We start from the raw sequence: 20,438 nt of genomic DNA on the forward strand, positions 1-20,438 counted from the left end.
AGAGCCCAGATCGGAAGAGCCGAGTCCGGGCAGAGGGGTCCGCGGGCTCTGGAGGTGCTGGACGGGTGCGATCCGAGAGCAGACCGGGGCCCTCGCGAGCCTCTCCCGGCCCCTGCCCGCGATGAGCGAGGCCAGCCGGCTGTGCTCCGGCTACTACAGCCTCAACCAGAGCTTCGTGGAGCCCTTCCAGTGCCCCCGGCGCGGCGAGGGGGCCGCGCTCCAGTACTGCTGCGGCTTCGCCGACCTCAAGTACTGCTGCAGCGAGCCGGGCAGCTACTTCCCCTACAAGCACAGCTACATGTGGAGCCTCAGGTGGGCTGAGAGCCCGCGCGTGCGGCGGCTGGCCGGGCCCGGGGCTAGGGAGGCAACAAGCGGAGCCACGCCAGGGTCAGGGAGGTCTCCCCTGTCCCCGCTATCCGCCCTGGGTTGGGTCCCTACGGAAGGACACGGAGCCTCTGAGGGCGGGTGAGGGCAGGGAGAGAAATCTCGCCCCGGCTCGGAACTCCCCCGGAAGTCAGGACCGGAGGCGAGGCGCGCGCCGGAGGAGCGCGGGCTTTGCGCCCAGGGCGCACTTGGGGCCCGCCTGGCTGGCCCCGCTGGGTTCCCCACCCGCCTCGCGGGAGCCGACTGCTCTCGCCTCGCCGGGGACCAGTCCTAGGCTGGCAGCCCCACTGGTGGAGCGCGAGGACAGGAAGATAACCCAAGGGGAAGGTTTAAAATCATCTTTTTGGTTTATTTGGTGTATTTGAAGAGAAAGGAAGCTCCTTTGGGGCTTTTACTGCATTAACAAGGACTAGAGTATTTTAAGACTCTTTGAGGGGTGTGAAGGAATTGGCTGTATTCTTTAAAATACATATACATTTTTAAAAGGGGGTGTGTGTGTGTGTATGTGTGTTCCTGCGGGCCTGTGCAAGCAACTGGGCTTTACGACTTGCCCTTTTTGGAGGATCTGACCCCTACCCTGGAGAGAATCGAAGAGACACCAAGAAAGGTACAGCTTTTGGTTGCTATGATTATACACACACTCTGTAGAACAGGACACCCCCTTTCTTGAAACCTGAGCCATATGGCTATTGCTGGAATGTGAAGAGACTTTCTAAGGTGAGGTCTTTCTTGTTTCTTTTTCCCATAGTGGCAATTTTATTTTACTTATTCCAACTAGTATTGATGTAGACATTTTCATTATGAATTGCTTTTCCCCCTTCCACTCTAAAGGGCTGCAAGCTTTAAACCTGATTTTTCATTTTGCTTGAAGAATGAATGGGGTTCGACAGTCGAGGAAAGAGCTCCCACCTTAAATTGTTTTGTACATATTCATTAGTTTATGGGGTTGGAGGAGATGGATTCTGCCAGTAAGAAGTATTGTGATTATGTCTCCCAGTCTCCTACATAACCCATAATTTAACACACATGCCAAGTCTATAGCAAATGACTAAATGTTACTTCTTGAAGCAATAAAATATTAACATATTTTTCTATATTGCAAGCATCAAAAAGTCTCAAAAGGAGTGCCTACCTTCCAGTAAGTTCGACTGACAAAGTTGTATTTTGCTGGACAGGGGCAAAATGTCAGAAAATAATGATAGCTTATCCTTAGTAGATTACATGGGGAAGAAATCTGTATTGCACTGGTTTATTATCTGGCCTTTTGGAAAATAACAGAGTAATCCATCTTGGGGTCATTGGAGGCGTTACTAATGGCAGAAGCACCTCCAACAGGGACTGGCAATTCCTAAGTCAAACTCAACTGGAAAATGTGCCTGAGATTCTCAGATCCCTGAATAGTTCCAAAGTGACAAGCAATAGAGGACATAAAACCTTCCTAAGATGCATGAGGGCACAAAGGAGTGAACAGCTTGCTGGGGTCCTCATTCAGTACTGACAAAATGGACAGTGCAGCTCCATTCCCGGGAAATAGAAAAATCGCTTCAACTGCTGTTGTCATTTGGCAGTGTTAAACCTGGGGTTCCTGTGAGTTATTGAGCTCTGAGAACACAATAGGGAGGTAAATTTATTAGAGCTTCATTTGCCCCCTATTCTTTGCTCTCCACTCCTAATTTAAAATAGTCCAACTGTGACGAGTTACTAGCCCTTGTTTTGAGATTCTGTAGTGGCTGGAGAAAGGCACAGCTGTGGCTATCACAAGGTAAGTGAACTTCCTAAGTAGGAGAATTGCCGCATTAATGTGACAGCAGCTTCAGACCCTCTCAAAGCTTGTAAAACAACTGCCATAGGGTGCTGAGGAAAGGATAATTCTTCCTTTCCTGTGTCTGGCCCCCTCCCATCTTTACTCCTCCTATGACTCCCTATGTTCTTAGGATTTTCCTTGGTAACCTTCTCCAGGACTTAGGGAAATAACGTCTATTGGACAGGGCCATGCACAAGTGACTATTTAATAAGTATTTATTGAAACGAATATTTTAGGAGTCTCCTGGAGCTCCATCTTTACCGTGAGTTAATACCTAGAGTTTTGCGTGCATAAAGCAACATTTCTTTTTTTTTTGAAACGGGGTCTCGCTCTGTCGCCCAGGCTGGAGTGCAGTGGCGCAATCTCGGCTCACTGCAATCTTCGCCTTCTGGGTTCACGCCGTTCTCCTGCTTCAGCCTCCTGAGTAGCTGGGACTACAGGCGCCTGCCACCATGCCTGGCTAATTTTTTGTATTTTTAGTAGAGACGGGGTTTCACCATGTTAGCCAGGATGGTCTTGATCTTCTGACCTTGTGATTCGCCCGCCTCGGCCTCCCCAAAGTGCTGGGATTACAGACATGAGCCACCGCGCCCAGCCATAAAGCAACATTTCTATAAAGTGAACGGTGACATTGAAACTATTTGTCAGTATTATGAAGAACATTCTTTTTTAACAGAAAGCAGGGATGGCATGCTTTGTTTTTGTTTTTCTTTCAAATTGAATGGTCTGGTTTTATAATTTGTAGATTGAAAACCCACACTATGTATGTGGAAGTTAATTAAACTAACAATTTTGCTTTCAAATAGACTAAATTACATTTTTACCTTGAAGATTTTTTAATCAGATTCTTGTCTGAAGAATCTTTCCAGATGTCTAGCCTCTTATCTGCTCTGTGCACCAGATAATATTAACTGAGTGGATTACATTCCCATGTGTCTGTGTATAATGAAGTGATCCTAAACTTTCCTGACACTTAAAATGCACAAAAGTTAGGTTTGGTGCAAACAAGTATAAAAGAGGAGTCGCCAAATATAGAGAGTCTACCTTTTAGATGAAAGCAAATCCCAAGTTGAAATATCTAACTCTACAGTGACTCTGGCCATAAAATTCCCCAGCCTTCACTCATCTACAGGGCTGGTGGAACTGGGTTGACAATAAACCAAGCACAAGAATCTCTGGAAGTCAACTTCAAGTGTGTGCTTCAGGAGGCAATCTCTTCTTTGCAGGGGTGCTCTATCTCCTGAAATGAAGGACAAGTGGAGTGAGCTTAGCTCTTCAATTTCAGTTCTGTTCTCCTTCTTCCCAAAGCAACAATGCTCCTGGCATCCCTGGTCAAACTCTCACTTCCCTCCCTTTTGGTACAGGTCAAACTTGTCAGTGTCCTAATCCCAGGGAAAGAGCAGAAGCCTAAAGGCAAGCCAGGAAGATAATGAAGAAAAAGATCATTACTTTTCAATGACGTATGTTCCAAATACAGATAGATCAATCAGCAGTCAATTATTATTTATTTCCATTTATTGAACATTTTCTACAAGCTAAGCTCTCAAATGCTTTAAATAAGTGTGTACAACAATACCGTGAAAGTCGACAGAAGTATCTGTTTTTGAGTGAAATTGATTAAAATCTATTTATAGGTTAAAATCTATTGGTAGATTTTAATTAGAACAAAATGTGGTTCAAGAAGTACATGTTAGCATATTAGTCTTTCAAGATAATGCTTTGTTTCCCCAAAGTCTTTTCCTGTTTAGTAGTATTAAGTTCACAGGCTTATGAAAACTTTATTTCTCAAATGATTAGACTGAGAGGTAACTGCATCAGACGGAATCATTACAAATTTAGGGTGGAGCAAATACAATCAGATACACGTTTTATTTTTAGAGAAAAATACATGGGCTTCTTCCTTAATGCTAGAAGCCATTGACATTATGCCCTTTTAGTAAGGAAAAAGTCAAACTGAACATGAACTTGGTATGAATTTCACAAATACCATTTTCCTTTAATTCAAATTGCTTTCTCCTTTTTTATAATAGTTTTGGCTTTGTAAATCAACAAATGGCATTTCACATATGTCTTTAGTGCTTTTGCAGAAACAAATATTTTTCTATTCATCATTTGTTGGTGAACCTGATCTTTCCTTCTAAAATATGTTAATAATAGAGGTTTATTTGATGGAGATGTTTTAGAATTATCCCTAGAGAATCATGTGACCTTTAATCTATAATATGAACACGTGGTCTTCCATATTAATAGTAATGTACAGGCCGGCCAGGAGCAGTGGCTCATGTCTGTAATCCCAGCACTTTGGGAGGCTGAGGCGGGTGGATCGCCTGGGCTCAGGTGTTCGAGACCACCCTGGGCAACATGGTGAAGCCCCGTTTCTACTAAAATACAAAAAATTAACTGGGCATGATGGCATGCACCGGTAGTCCCAGCTACTCTGGAGGCTGAGGCATGAGAATCACTTGAGCTCTGGAGGCGGAGGTTGCAGTGAACCAAGATTGTGCCATTGCACCCTCCCTTGGGCTTCAGAGTGAGACACCATCTCAAAAAAAAAAAAAAAAAAAAAAGTAATGTATAAATTTAGAAGGGCCTCGAAAATCCTACAGAGAAAATATAAGAATTTGGTGGTGGAAAAAGGTGAACTGTAGATTTCAATCAGTTACCTTTTATGCTAAAATACAATTTGGTTATGAATGACTGAGAACAAGAACTAACAATATATTTATGCCTTCTCTTTAGTTGAACCAGTGTGAACCACTTTGTGTGACACATGCTTTTTTTCTGTTTTCCTCAGCATTGGTGCCTTGATTGGACTAGGAATTGCTGCCCTTGTTTTACTCGCCTTTGTCATCAGTGTCTGTGTCCTTTGCTATTTATTTCTGTATACAAAGCCTCAAAGATTAGACACTGGCCTTAAGCTTCAACACTTAGAGGCTTCTTCCACTCAAGAAGGTAATCAGTATCTATTATTTGTTACCAATTACCTGAACTCTATCCAAAAGAATAACTTGTACCTGGGTGATCATACTGTTAACAATGAATGCTTTTTAAAAATTCAGTTTACTATGTGTCTCACTAAAAATTCACATTGAATCAGGCCTTAATGATGAAATACCTTAGAGAAATTGTGCTGAAGGAAAAATAGCAGCAGGATGTAATTATTCTCATGAAAATTAAATCATTGGTTCAGTAAATCCACTTTAAATATATTTATGTTCCTTCCAGTTATTAAGGTTTATCCTCTTGAAATTTTTAAAATTTTGATTTTGGATGGAGTCAAAGAAGTCAAATTGTTGTGGGAGGTCAGGGACCCCAAACAGAGGGACCGGCTGGAGCCACAGCAAAGGAACATAAATTGTGAAGATTTCATTTTAATATGGACATAGTTCCCAAAATTAATACTTTTATAATTTCTTATGCCTGTCTTTACTGCAGTCTCTGAACATAAATTGTGAAGATTTTATTTTAATATGGACATTTATAAGTTCCCCAAATTAATACTTTTATAATTTCTTATGCCTGTCTTTACTTTAATCTCTTAATCCTGTTATCTTCATAAGCTGAGAATGTATGTCACCTCAGGACCACTATTGTGTTAAACTGTACAAATTGATTGTAAAACATGTGTGTTTGAACAATATGAAATCAGTGCACCTTGAAAAAGAACAGAATAACAGTGATTTTCAGGGAACAAGGGAAGACAACCATAAGGTCTGACTGCCTGCGGGGTCAGGCAGAATAGAGCCATACGTTTCTTCTTACAGAGAGCCTATAAACGGACCTGCAAGTAAGGAAGATATCACTGAATTCTTTTCCTAGCAAGGAATATTAATAATTAAGACCCTGGGAAAGGAATGCATTCCTGGGGGTAAGTCTATAAATGGCTGGCCTGGGAGTGTCTGTCTTATGCGGTTGAGATAAGGACTGAAATACACCCTGGTCTCCTGCAGTACTCTCAGGCTTATTAGGGTGGGGAAAAACCCCACCTTGGTGAATTTGAGGTCAGACCGATTCTCTGCTCTCGAACCCTGTTTTCTGTTGTTTAAGATGTTTATCAAGACAATACTTGCACAGCTGAACATAGACCCTTATCAGGAGTTTTTGATTTTGCCCTTCGCCTTATGATCTTTATTGGCTTCAGAAGCATGTGATCTTTGTTCTCCTTTTTGCCCTTTGACACATGTGATCTTTGTGACCTACTCCCTATTCGTATACCCCCTCCCCTTTTAAAGTCCTTAATAAAAACCTGCTGGTTTTGCAGCTCAGGTGGGCATCACGGTCCTACCGATATGTGATGTCACCCCTGGAGGCCCAGCTGTAAAATTCCTCTCTTTGTACTCTTTCTCTTTATTTCTCAGCTGGCTGACACTTAGGGAAAATAGAAAGAACCTATGTTGAAATATTGGGGGTGGGTCCCCCGATATCAAATAAATAGAGGAACCAAGTATTTGATAACTTATTCTCTGAACCAAATATTTGCATCACTCTATATTGGCTAGTCAGTGGTCAGTTAAGAATTTATCTGTGTGTCTACTGTGTACGGAGTTCAGAGGGGCATATAAAATAATTGAGACATATAAAAGAAATAGAAAAAATAAGTAGAAGATGTATTGACTAGATTGCAAACTAGTTAAAATATTGGGATTTATATGTGTGTAGTGTGACTATAAAGTAGAAATAAATGTTTATGGTTTGTGGAACTAGGTCCTGTTATCTCACACGTCAAGTGCTATACAAATGCTAGTTGTTACCATTATAAAACTCAATCATAAAGAATTGTTAAAACTGTTGTGAATATAAATTCCTATAGTGTATTAAAAAGTACTAATTATAAATTTTATTGTGAGATACACATATAAACAAATCTAGAATATGCATTATAGAATATATATATGGAATTTATCAAGAATTTATATATAGAATACATAAACTTAGAATATAAATTTAGGATTTATGTATGTATTTAGAATGACACACAAGTGCTTACTTGCTTCCACGTAAAAATAAAATGAAAATCTTTATGTTAAAAAAATTGAGAAAAGTCCCCACCCATATGCTCTATTTTAGCTGCATCCTAAAACTTTTCGTATTATGGGGTACCTGTTCTGTGACCTTATCAAATACATCACCACTGTGTGATTGCATTAGCTCTCATTTCCTTCTCTGTAGAGGAGACCTCTCAGAGGGTATCCTGTGTCACAGAACAAGGGGGCCAAGATTCCTTGAAAGTTCTCTTCCTGAAGTACTGTTTGGAGATTGCATGGCCAAAATGACAGGTTGTTAGCTGAATTTAGTACAAATGACTTAGGCCCAGTTTCTCCACTGGAAGTTGATTAGTGATTATCAAATAATCAGATTGTGAAATCAATTTTTGTCTCAATTGCTTAGGTAAAGTTGCAGTTCTTAAATTTGTGCCTAAGAATCATGTAGAGAGCTTGTTAGAAACACAAATTCCAGGCTCTGCATTTTAAAACAAGTAGCTCCTCTTTCTGCTTCTGTCCTTGTTCCCCTGCTGTCTGCTCTCCAGAGCAGCCAGAGCAGACCTGTTAAAACACAAGTCAGGTCATGTCACTCCTCTGCTGAAAACACTAATAGCTTCCTATCTCTTTCAATGGAGAAAACAGTCTTCATCATGACCTATGAGGACTTTTGTGATCTGCCCTTATATTTCTTATCTTCACATGCCCAGCCTTATCTGCCCCTTTGCTGTTCCTTGAAATTCCTGACTCAGGGTCTTTGCACATGCTTCCACTATTGTCTAGGATGCTTTTCCCTCAGATATCTGCATGACTTATATTTTCACTTTCCATCTTTACTCAAAAGTTACCTTCCCAGGAGCTCTCCCTTGGTTACCCTATCTGCATTTTTAACTCCCTTTCAACATTTAATACCCTCTTCCTGCTTTGAATTTATCTTAGGCATTTACCATTAACATATCATATCCTTTACTTACCTGTTGTCTATCTTTTGTCCACTCCAACTAGAAACTAAGTTCCAGAAAAGTAGGAGTTTTTGTCTTGTTTGCTCACTACTATATCCCCAGTGCCTAGAACACATAGCAAATATTCCATGAATGAATTGAATGGGGTAGCACTGCATGTGTGTGATCAAAGGAGCATATTTTGAGAAACACGGGCAAAATATTGTCACGTCACAGTCATAAAACATTCATTGATTGCCTTCTCTATACAACGCACTGTGCTAAATAAAAATTGGTTATTTTTCCAGATTTAGCTTAGGTACTGCTCCAAAATTTTATTTCATATTGACTTTAGAACGTAGCAACAGAATTAGTTCGTTTGTTGATTCAAGTTTTGTATTCTTGTCGCTATTGAGTGAAGGAGGTCCATTATAGTTAGATGAGGCTGCTTACTTGCAAAGAAATATCCTCATTCTGCCCCTCTCATAAATATATTTTGTCAAATTGGCAAATCAATTCAGTACACCTTTCCCGAATGCGGGCTATTGGTAAGGCAGGATTTTACGTGATCAGTGACTTCCTGCTGCTTTCAAATGAGGTGATTTTGGTCCCTTGCATTGATTTTAACCAAATTAGACATAGTGGAGAGCCCAAAATAAAAATAGTTCAAATGTCACTAGAATGGGAAGAGAAAATTGTTTGCATTTGAAAGCGAGCCTTTGCTGTGATATTTAAACATTGCTGTACCCTTCGTTAAATATGCATGTTCCTTTCCAATGATTCTACTACCTAGCAATGGATGCCAGTGTTCTAGCTATTAAGAAAGCAAGTCTGTGGCTTTATTGCATTTAAGGAATGTCTTGAAGGTTAGGAACATAATAGAATATTTGCATAATAAATCAAGCAAGTAAATATTACGTCAGAGGAAAATTGGTTTCACCAGTTAGCCATTTCCTTTCTCATGGGTCAGCCTCTCAATATTTTAGGTTAATTTTTACAGTTGAAACTATTTGCATTATAGGAAATCTGAATGGCCTAAAGGGAAATGTGTTCTTGTGTACATATTAAATTGACTTAGGACACTGAACTTTTTTCCCTCTATAAATGACGAGTCTAAAATAGTCTAATATTAGACTATTTTGCCAAGATTTTCCATAGTATATCTTTATTCGATTGAATTTCATTACAATTTAAGGCTCCAACGTTTGGAATGGATTCTCAAAAAAGCAAGTCTCTGGTGGTGATTGTAGACTCTAACTGTACTACCCCTAGGGCTCATTCTGTACACAGGACCTATTGCTAAAGCAATTGATTGGTCCTTAAGTTGTGTTCCATAACCATTTTCTTCTTTTTAAACTTTCGTGTTTCGGGTCATGCATGCTTCAAATGCCAATGTTTAAAAGAATGCCATTGCTTGTAAATTGTTCTGTATAGGACGTACAAAGAAAAAGATGGCTGTGTGAAAGGCATCCTTCTGAGTCTACACTCTGAGGGTGAGGGCTCATTCCACAGGTTGTGGAGGAATTAATGGCTAATCGAGGAGCAATTAAAGGGGTGTCTTAGAGCCCTGCTTCTCAAACTTTTCCACCAGAGAATCCTTAAATGTATACAGTTGTCCCTCAGTATTCATTGAGATTGGTTCGAAGACCCCCTGCGGATACCAAAGTCCTCAGATGTTCAAGTCTCTGATATAAACTGGCATAGTATTTGCATGTAACCTACACATATCCTTCCATTTTATTTATTTGTTTATTTATTTAGAGACAGAGTCTCGCTCTGTCACCCAGGCTGGAGTGTGGTGGTGCAATCTTGGCTCACTACAACCTCTGCCTCCCTGTTTCAAGTCATTCTCCCACTTCAGCCTCCCAAGTAGCTGAGACTACAGGCACTGGTCACCATGCCTGGCTAAGTTTTTTGTATATTCAGTAGACGCGAGGTTTCACCATGTTGGTCAGGCTAGTCTCAAACTCCTGACCTCAAATGATCCACCTGTGTCAGCCTGCCAAAGTGCTGGGATTATAGGCATGAGCCACTGTGCCTGGCTCTTTTATATGCTGTAAATCAGTAGTCCCCAACTGTTTTTAACACCAGGGACCAGTTCCATAGAAGACAATTTTTCCAGGTCGGGGGTGGGAGGGATGGTTTGGGGATGAAACTGCTCCACCACAGATCATCAGACATTAGATTCTCATAAGGAAAGCACAACCTAGATCCCTCGCATGTGCAGTTCACAATAGGGTTCGTGCTCCTTCGAGAGTCTAATGCCAGTGTTGATTTGACAGGAGGTGGAGCGGAAGCAGTAATGCTTGCTCGCCCTTTGCTCACCTCCTGCTATGCAGCCTGGTTCCTAACAGGCCACAGACTAGTACTGGTCCATGGCCCAGGGGTTGGGGACCCCTGCTTTAAATCATCTCTAGGTTAATATGTAGTACAATGTAGTACAATGTAAATGCTATGTAAGTAGTTGTTATTCTGTGTTGTTTAGGGAGTAATTACAAGAAAAAAGTCTGTACATGTTCAGTACAGATGCGTTTTTTCCCAAATATTTTTGATCCATAGTTGGTTGAATCTACAGATGCAGAACCCATGGATATGGAGGGCCAACTATGTGAGAGAAAGGAACCTGTGTCTCCAGAATTCTAAGGGCTAGAGTAGAAAGGCCTGCTTTAAGCCTAATGCGCTTTAAATTTTCTGAAGTTCCGATTTTATTTTTAAAATTATGAGAATTTTCAATTTGACTGCATAATATAATGACTTGCTTTACTCTAATAATAGCATCGTCTCCCTCTCATATCTGAGTAAAATTGATGCTCTAGGAAGATAAAGCATATTTATCCTGGGGCTTTGAATATCTATTGATACTCTGGAGTTGTAGAAGGGGCAGGGGGAAGGAACAAAGAGAAGGGTTCTTAGAAGCAGAAGTTTTGATAAAAATTAGAAGGGCAAATATTAGTAGAGCTGCTTGGCACAAATAAAATAATACAGTTGTATAGGTATAATAAACAACAAGCCTGTATTTGACGTTCTCTTTTGTAAGGGCAGATGATAAAAATGAAAAGGGGTAAGTAAATTAGCAGTAAGGCACAGTTATCTAGGAGAAAAGCATAAATTATATATGAAATACTGAGAAGGAAAGCAAATTTAAAGATAATGCAAACATTTATTCTGCCTGTGAGCAAAATAGGATTTGGGCAGGCTCAGCGTGGTCTGCTATATTCATCTTAGAAGATATCCTTGCTCCCCCAAAAGAAAATCTTCCTTTCAATTCATTATAGTTCATTATCAGTTCATTATAGGAAAATTAGGAAATACAGAGAAACAAACAAATAAACCTTGTATGTGACTAATTTTCAACTGTAGAAGTTTTTTTGTGGTTTCTCCTTTTGATTTCACACTTAGAAAGTTTTCCCCTCACCAAAAGATATAAAGATAAAAGATTTAAGTATAAAAAATAAATGCATTAGAAGAAAATATAGGTAACTATATTTTCCAGTATAGTTTATATTTTCTCGTATAGTTAATTTCTGATTTCTAATATAGTTAATTTTTTTTTTTTGAGATGGAGTTTCGCTCTTGTCGGCCAGGCTGGATTGCAATGGTGTGATCTTGACTCACCGCAACCTCCACCTCCCGGGTTCAAGCGATTCTCCTGCCTCAGCCTCCTGAGTAGCTGGAATTACAGGCATGAGTCACCACGCCAGGCTAATTTTGTATTTTTAGTAGAGATGGGGTTTCTCTATGTTGGTCAGGCTGGTCTCGAACTCCCGACCTCAGGTGATCAGCCTGCCTTGGCCTCCCAAAGTGCTGAGATTACAGGCATAAGCCACTGCAACCGGCCCTAATATAGTGAATTTTTAACTATATTTTCTAATATAGTTCGAAGTATTAGTAATTAGTTATAGTTACCTGTGATTATCTAATTATATAATTACCTAGCTATATAATTACGTAATATAGTTACCTATATTTATATATTTAGATATCTGTAGATAACTATATTGTATTAGGTAATTATGTAGTTGTCTATATTTTCTTCTAATGCATTTTTCTTATACTTAAATCTTTAATACTCCTGGAGCTTTAATTTTGGTATAAAATGTGAGGTAGAGATCTGCCTTTTTAATTTTTCAAATAATGAGTCAGTTGTCAAATATTTATTGGCTAATCCATTTTTCTCTTGACAATTTAAAATGTCACTAGTCATAAACAATTCTTATATATATTGTGGTCTGTTTCGGGCTTTGTGTTTTGTTAAATTGATCCATCTGTTTATTTTAAGCTAGTAATATACTTTAAGAATTACTGTAGCTATACAGTTTATTTTATATCTGATTAAACAAGACTCCATCTCCCCTCTCCTGTCATGCTTCTTTTTCAGTTTCTTGGCTAGTCTAGTAACATTCAGATTTCCAAATAAACTTTTGAATCACTCTGTCCAATTTTAAAAAGACAAATGGTATTTTGATGGGTTTTGTACTAAATTTATAAAGAAGTTGGGAACTACTTTTCTAAATAGCCTTAACGTCCTTTCAAAAACATTTGCTCAAAGCTCTTATGAATTAGGCTGCCAAATTGTTTATTAATAGTAATATCAGTGTTTATTTCAGAAAGATTTTAAAGGAATTCATTGAGATCTTAGCAGAAGATAGGGTAATTGGAACTCAATGGCATAAAAGGCCACCCGTGTCCCTTTAAATAGAAAAACTTTTTATTTAAAATAATAAGCCTAGAATTTTATACAACTGCTTTTGTTCCTACAGTGTAGAAAATCAAATTGCTCAACAGAGCTACTGCTACATTTATGAGGTTGGTGCAAAAGTAATTGCAGTTTTTGCCATTATAATAGCATTTCTGAGTCCTCCTCAAGGCACAGAGTCAGGCAATCCTCAGTCATGTTCAAACCAATAAGCAAAATAGAAGCCAGTCTCTCATTGAAAATAATTTATTTCAAGGATATATAATATCAGCTAACTTCCTTTGTAAGATACTGTTGATCATCAATGGTTGGAAGAATTTAACAATACAGAAAAGAAAGAAAAAGGTGAATTCTGGAAAAAATAGGGTAGGAAAAAAATTTCTGAATAGAACTGCCTCCACTCATTAATGAGTGACTGTAGCAAAAGGGCAAGTCCAAGATTCTAACTTTCATGATAAATTTTTTGACTGTGCTTATGTGAGATCTCTCTATATACTTGAGGGAAGGGCAGGGCATTGAAAAGGGAGAGGTCAATAAGTTTTGCTCACTTCACCATTTAGCTCACACCCAGTCCTGTGCATCATCATATTAAATTTGAAGGGAAAACGTCCTCTTACAAATAAAAATAAACACTTTTAGGGTAAAAACTTCAGATTGCTTGTTTCCGCAAGAAGGAACTGCAGGATGAGTGGGATGTGTAGATTTTCTACTAAATAATAAAGTAACTCAGCTAGGTTAGTACGTGGAAGCTGCTGAAGAACTTCAGAATGGTAACACAGAAGCTAGGAGGACATTGGCAGATGATAGTAGAAAGGCTTAATTACAGTTCTGCCCGATAGCCACGAGATAAAGACCTGCAGAAGTCCCCAACATTCTTTTGATATTTTGAAATGGCAGGCAAGAGCAGAGTTCACAGAAGAATCATAAGTCCCTGAGGAAAGGGTTTGAAAATAAATATAAAATTTAACTGTTATCAGAAAAATTATGTTGGCCTACCTGTGATGAGGATAGGTAGAAAGATTTCGTTCGATGAATTGGATTTAAATTTTGGCAAAGGCCAAAGCTTCAATTTAATGCCAGTCTAGGAAGTATAGGATTTAAGAAAGGTTGAAATTTACATACAATGACTAGAACAACAAATACAAAAGAATGGAAATAAGTAGCAGGCAGCAGGAAGAGCAGCTGACAATTAACCTAGGAAAGAACTGTGATGTTGAATCTTGGCAATTCCCACTCCACTAATGAGAAAAATAAATAAGAAAAAATTTTTATGTGTAACAAATCTCTTAAGAGCACAATGATATTACAGATTTATTTAAATTGAATCCATGTTGTTACCTGTGACAGAAAAGAGGCAGCTGTTTTTATCCCTATTTTGTTGGTTAAGAAACTAGTTTCTATTTATTAAAGAAAACTAGGAAAAGCTGAGGTTGCTGAGATATTTTCATCTTTCTCTTTTAAAATTATCCCAGAGTTGCGGTTAGCTGGACTGTATTATCACTATAGCTCCACTAAGTGCAGTTATTTTCCAATATGTCCAATTACTCTAAGTTACCAGAGGGATACACCTTGAAAGCACTTTTGGATTTGTCTAACCTGCAGGAAGAGAGAACGCTAGAGGTGTTATGGTATCTGTAACACATCTTTTCTTTTTCACATAGCAATTTGGTTTTGTTAGGGGAATTGCTTTGGCTTTAGAAGCCAATCAAAAAATATCTTTGTACTTAACACTGGTTAGAAGGATCCAATAGCCAAGTAAATAATGAGTTGAGGCTGGGGAATAAAGGTCTTTACAAGTCATAAATGAATAAAAATCTATATTACTATAATGTATTTTACAAGCCTTTTAATCTCAGAGGGGAGTAAACAAGTTAGATAAATTCCTTCAGTTGTTGCCAGAGAAATATATAATGGAAACAAGAGCATCGGAATGGGGATGACTTAGAAAGAACCCTGGAATGACTAAGTTAGGAAATAACTTCCTTAATTTATTTCCCATTAAAAAAACCAAAAACCCCAAATTGGTTATGACAAAACACCTTGAACATCTGATTAAACTATTGTGAATTTAAGTATGTAAAAAGCTTTAGAAACATGAGGGACTTTAACTAACATTACACTTTTTATATTTCCAGGAATTCAAAAAAAAATAAAATTTTAGATACTTAAATCAGTGCTTATATAAGATACAAATGTCACCCAGATAATATAAAACTAATTTATATCTTAAATCTTTGCTCTTTTATCTTTACCTGCTATGATACTGAAGAGTAAAAATAATATTAAACAAGTTGAAAAATAACCTACAAACACCTTAATTTGATTTTCAAATATTATATAATGTGAATCCAAAATATCTGAGACAGGTCTCTGTCAATTTAGGTTTATTTTGCCAGGGTTAAGGACGTATCCCTGACACAGCCTCAGGAAGTCCTGAGAGGTGCCCCAGGTGGGTGGGGATACAGTCTGCTTTTATGTATTTTAAGGAGACATGAGACATCAGTTAATATGTGTAAGATGGGCTGGGTGCAGTGGCTCACACCTGTAATCCCAGCACTTTGGGAGGCAGAGGCGGGCAGATCACTTGAGGCCAGGATTTCGAGGCCAGCCTGGGCAACACAGTGACACCCCTTCTCTACCAAAAAATTAAAAAATTAGCCGAGCATGATGGTGCATGCCTGTAGTCCCAGCTACTCGGGAGGCTAAGGCAGGAGAATTTCTTGAACCCAGGAGGTAGAGGTTACAGTGAGCCGAGACTGCACCACTGTACTCCAGCCTGGTGACAGAGCAAGACTGTGTCTTAAACACGCAAACAAACAAAATGTGTAAGATGTGCATTGGTTTCGTCTGGTAAGGTGAGACAACTCCAGGTTAGAAGCAGGTAAGAGACAAAAGGTTGCATTCTTTTGAGTCCTTGATCGGCCTTCCACTGAATACACAATTTAGTCTGGCTCAGTGAATCTGCATTTTCACATAAACAGTAGGGGGAGAGGAAGCAATCAGATATGCATTTGTCTCAGCTGAGCCTCAGAGGGATGACTTTGAAATAGAATGGGATGCAGGTTTGCCTTAAGCAGTTCCCAGGCTGACTTTTCACTTTAGCTTGGTGATTTTGGAGTCCCAAGATTTATTTATTTTCCTTTCACATTTCCACCCTTTTCTTTTTAAAATCTTTTGGAGAAAGCATTTTAGAAGAAAAATGAGTCTAGTCTCAGGTTTTTTCTGATCTCTCACGGCTAGTATGGTTCATTCCTAGATGGGTAGGTCCCACATTATGAGGAAAGCTCATTTTTAGCAGGTTGTGAAGTCTCATGTCCTATGAAGAGAAAATAGGGGGAGGAAGAGAGAAAACAAAAAGAGAACAATCCTGGTAAATCAATATAGGCCACATTACTTTGAAGTGGCTTATGTATGTAAATAGGTTGCTGTTATTTTCTTCTAAAGCTTAAGTTGTCTAGCTTCAGTTTGCCAGGCTTTAAAGAAAGCACAGCTTAGTTTTCAGTGATTTCAACATAGGAAAAATAGGGAAAAAAGGGAAAAGAAAGAACAAAAACTAAATTAAAAACATTATTTTGGAGGCTTGTAGCCTGGAAAAACTTTAGAATTCAGTCCAAACTGTAGAAAATAATAAAAATTGAAAAATGTTAGGCAAGACTAGAATCAAATAACAGGTGTACTATAGCTCATTTTGAAACATAGTTTTTCTCTCTCCAGTCTCCCATTTTTATTAAAAACAAATCATAATAGGACCGATTTGTTTGCAAAAATAAGCTTTAGTCTTATGCTTGGCCTGACTATTTGTACAAAGGGCAGCAAGGATAATTATTTTTCAAATAGGCTTTTAAAATTGGCTTTGATGAAACTCAAGGAATCTCAGATAAGAATTTTTTTTTTTTTTTTTTTTTTTTTAGCTGAGCCCAGCCATGAGTTTGTATCCTCAAATACCTATGATTTGTGTAATTTCCTCTCCTCTTGAGGTCCCAAGATAACTTGGGCCTCCTAGGCCTGTTAGAATGTGACGTTCTTTACTTACCACAGGTTAGGAGCCCTATACAGGGACTGTGAGGACATGGTATGAGGCCAGTTTTCCCCAAAGGGCTTTTATTGGCTCTATGGGTTAAGCTTGATTCCTTAAAGGAAAGCATGCTATTCTACTCAAAGCCTTGGAAAAACAACCAGTTTCTCCAATTGTGTCCTGTTGCAAAAGAAAACATTCTTATTGCACTTACACATATAACTATATTGCCATAAGTTAAGAAAACTCACAAATAGTTTCCAAATTCTGGAGAAATCAGGCAGAGAGAAATATGCTCCAAATTTTGTTTACAGGAGTATACTTTACTCAATTGTTAAAAGCTGTAGATAGCTTAAAAGAAGTTTTCTTCACTCTGAAAAACAAAACAAGAATCAGCAACATTTTAAGCAAAAAGTCAAAAAGATTACTTCAGTCTTCTTTTAACTCAGTCCACGCAGTTAACTCTGGTCCTGTTTGATATTCGTGAACATTTCAGCTCTCTGAGAGTCCTGAAAGTTTTTCCTTTATTCTAATGTCACAACTTCCAAAGTTATTTAAAAAGCTGCATTCAAGAGCACCTATCAAAGTCCTACAGCTGATTATAAACCACCTTTTGAAGAGGAGCAAAACAAGAGAAGTCTTAGGACAGCCATTATTAAAACCACATTTTACTAGCAATTTGTTACTTCTGTGGCATACAACAATTGTACATAATAATTCTTAATAACATACACTAAGTCATATTAGAATTATAGGAGTTTCCCGTAATTTTGGAACACATACCAATAACATTTATACAAATATAGGCCAAAGAAAACCAAACACCATTTCCTATTTGACAATGCTTCCTGTATGATTTCTATACCAATAAGCCAAATATGTCTCTTTTGGACTTCTGGGGACTAATAGTAAAAAATTAATGAGGATACAAGTTAGAATTTGACTTTAGAAAGTGTGTCAAATATAAAAAGTTTAAAACACTTGATATCATGAAATAGGATCACAGGTCATTGCAAAATAAGTCATTCATTTAACCAAAGTAATAACATAAAGACTTCAAACACAGGTGAAAACCTTTATTCTTTGAGAGAAAAGACTCAATTTCCTGAATAATAAGCCCTAATAAAGACAGCATGAGGCCAATTAAACCTCTCTTTCAAAATCTTGAAAACAATCCATACAATGCCTGATTTTTTAATCATCTTGACAATAAGATATAATTTCCATAAACCTTGTTTATTATTTGTTAAATTTGAATCTAATTTTTAGAAAATGTTTACTTTGCAAAGTCAGTAATTTTTTATTTCTTAAATTTTTCATGCCATCTTTCTCTACTATATTTATTTTAAATAGCTTTGCTTGCTGATTGGGCAAAGGCTATTTTCCAGGCTAGCAAATGCTGTGCCTACAACAAATTAGCTTTTAAAAATCAAATTATACTGATTGCATGTTTAGAAGTAGAATATTAAGTAACTTATTTTACTACTAAAAATAGTTCAGAAGAGAAGTAATTGAAATAAAATCATTATTGTGCCACTCTAGGCCCCAGATTTTAAATTTCAGTGCTTCTAATATTAGCCTAGAGATCAATACCATGCACGTTTCAGTCTTATGGGTAAGATATAGAAGCTACAGTGAGACATCTTTCAAAACTTGTAAATAATATTGTCCTCTGAGTGTTGAACCATGAAATCGTCCCAGAGTGAGGGATGTCCTGATTGATACTAGAAAGCATTTTACTTATAGAAAAGTATCTTTAATATATATTTTTACTTACAAAAAGCAGTTTAGTTTTAGAAAGCAATTAATATGCAAAGCCAGGAAGTATTAGCATACTTAAAGGCAAGGTTTAGATTCACCTAAAGAAAAAAAATTAAAAACTCATATCCAGAAGACATGCTATATGGTGAAAAGAAGAGGATGTACAGTAGCTACTTCTAATGGAAGGAGTCTTGGCTAATGGACTTCCCCTTAGGGAGGTTTGTGGCAGATTTTCTAAAACCTGAAGAATTCTTCAAGCAAAGGAGGCTGGAGAATTAGAGACACTAGGCAGCTGGAAGAGGCTTGGGGCAGAGAGGGAGACACCAGGGAAAGTTTGGGGAAAACAGTACTTGTGGGTATCTGAACCACCAAAGACAAGGAAGGGAAGCGGGTGAACTGAGCCAGAAGAGGAAAGCAGAACCAGATCATCAGCCTAACCAAGTTTATGTGTTATCCTAAAGGGCTTTAGCAGACAGGCTGATAGTGTTATGCGTAAGTGCTATGTAAGTATTAGCTATCATTATATTGCTGATAGTTTTACATTCTTCTCATTTGACATCATATTCTAAGCATGTTCCATGTAAGTAAACATTTCTTAGAAACCATTTTTTTTAAGCCAGGCGTGGTGGCTCAAGCCTGTAATCCCAGCACTTTGGGAGGCTGAGGCGGGCGGATCACGAGGTCAGGAGATCGAGACCATCCTGGCTAACACGGTGAAACCCCGTCTCTACTAAAAACACAAAAAATTAGCCGGGCGTGGTGGCGGGCACCTGTATTCCCAGCTACTCGAGAGGCTGAGGCAGGAGAATGGCGTGAACCCAGGAGGTGGAGGTTGCGGTGAGCCGAGATCGCGCCACTGCACTCCAGCCTGGGGGACAGAGAAAGACTCCGTCTCAAAAAAAAAAAGAAACCATTTTTTTTAAAAGTTAAATGGCTGCATGATATCTCAGGCATGATATTTAGCAATTCTATTATTGGAAATTTAAGGTACTTTCATTTCTTGGTATTTAAAATAACCAGTGAAGAAGATGTCTATAAGTTTTAGATCTCACCTTTGATGGTTTCCTTGGGAATTTCTTGTTGAAGTGGAATTACAGGGTAGGAACATTTGACACTTTTAAGTATGCACCAGTTTACACTCCATCATGCTACACCATTGACCAAGAAAAATTACTTTTTATCCTCACCTAATTGAGAGATGAAAAATGGTTTATCACCTTTCAAATTTACATTTCTTTCTGACTAGCAAGATTAAAACTTTTTCATGTTTATTAGCCATTTTATCTTTTCTGTCACTTTCTTCACTCACTAAAAGGTGTTAATGTCCTACATGTTGATATGTAAGATCTTTACATATTAGACATGCATCATTTGCTCTAAATATTTTTTGCTAGTTGGTTTTCAATCTTGTCTTTTGCTACCCAGTTTTAAAGAAGTTTTCTATCTTACCCTTTAATTCATTAATACACTCAACTAATATTGATTGAACAACTATGTGCAAGGCATTTTTATGACACATCATTAATGAACAAAATATTCAAAAGTTTCTTGGAATGTGGTACTTAAATTTTAGTGAGAGGAGATAGACATTAACTGATAAGCATGATAAATAGGTAAATTATATTAGTTAATAAGTGCTTTGGGGGGAAAAATGGAGGACAGAAGGGGTTGGTGATGGGGATATGGAGGCTGCAATTTTAAATAATGCTTTGGGTAGGTCTTATAGAGAAGATGACTTTTGAGGAAGGACTTGGAAAAAAGAGAGTTATTGTGCAGATTATCTGGAAGAAAAGCATAGTAGACAGAGTGAATAGTCTGTGCAAAAGTCCCAAGGGCTGGAACATGCCTGAAGTGTTTA

The 20,438-nt window shown here is 38.2% G+C and overlaps 1 protein-coding gene across 1 annotated transcript in view; it reads left to right on the forward strand.

Moving 5' to 3' along the window:
- SHISAL2B (shisa like 2B) overlaps positions 1 to 20,438 on the forward strand; it is a 21,886-nt gene continuing 1,448 nt past the window's right edge. The window contains exons 1-2 of the mRNA XM_032144855.2: positions 1 to 312; positions 4,983 to 5,140. Coding sequence (XP_032000746.1) covers positions 122 to 312; positions 4,983 to 5,140 — 349 coding nt within the window. The 5' untranslated portion in view covers positions 1 to 121. The remainder of the gene's footprint in view (positions 313 to 4,982; positions 5,141 to 20,438) is intronic.

Source organism: Hylobates moloch, unplaced genomic scaffold (genome assembly GCF_009828535.3).
Source record: "Hylobates moloch isolate HMO894 unplaced genomic scaffold, HMol_V3 SCAFFOLD_23, whole genome shotgun sequence".
NCBI lineage: Eukaryota > Metazoa > Chordata > Mammalia > Primates > Hylobatidae > Hylobates > Hylobates moloch.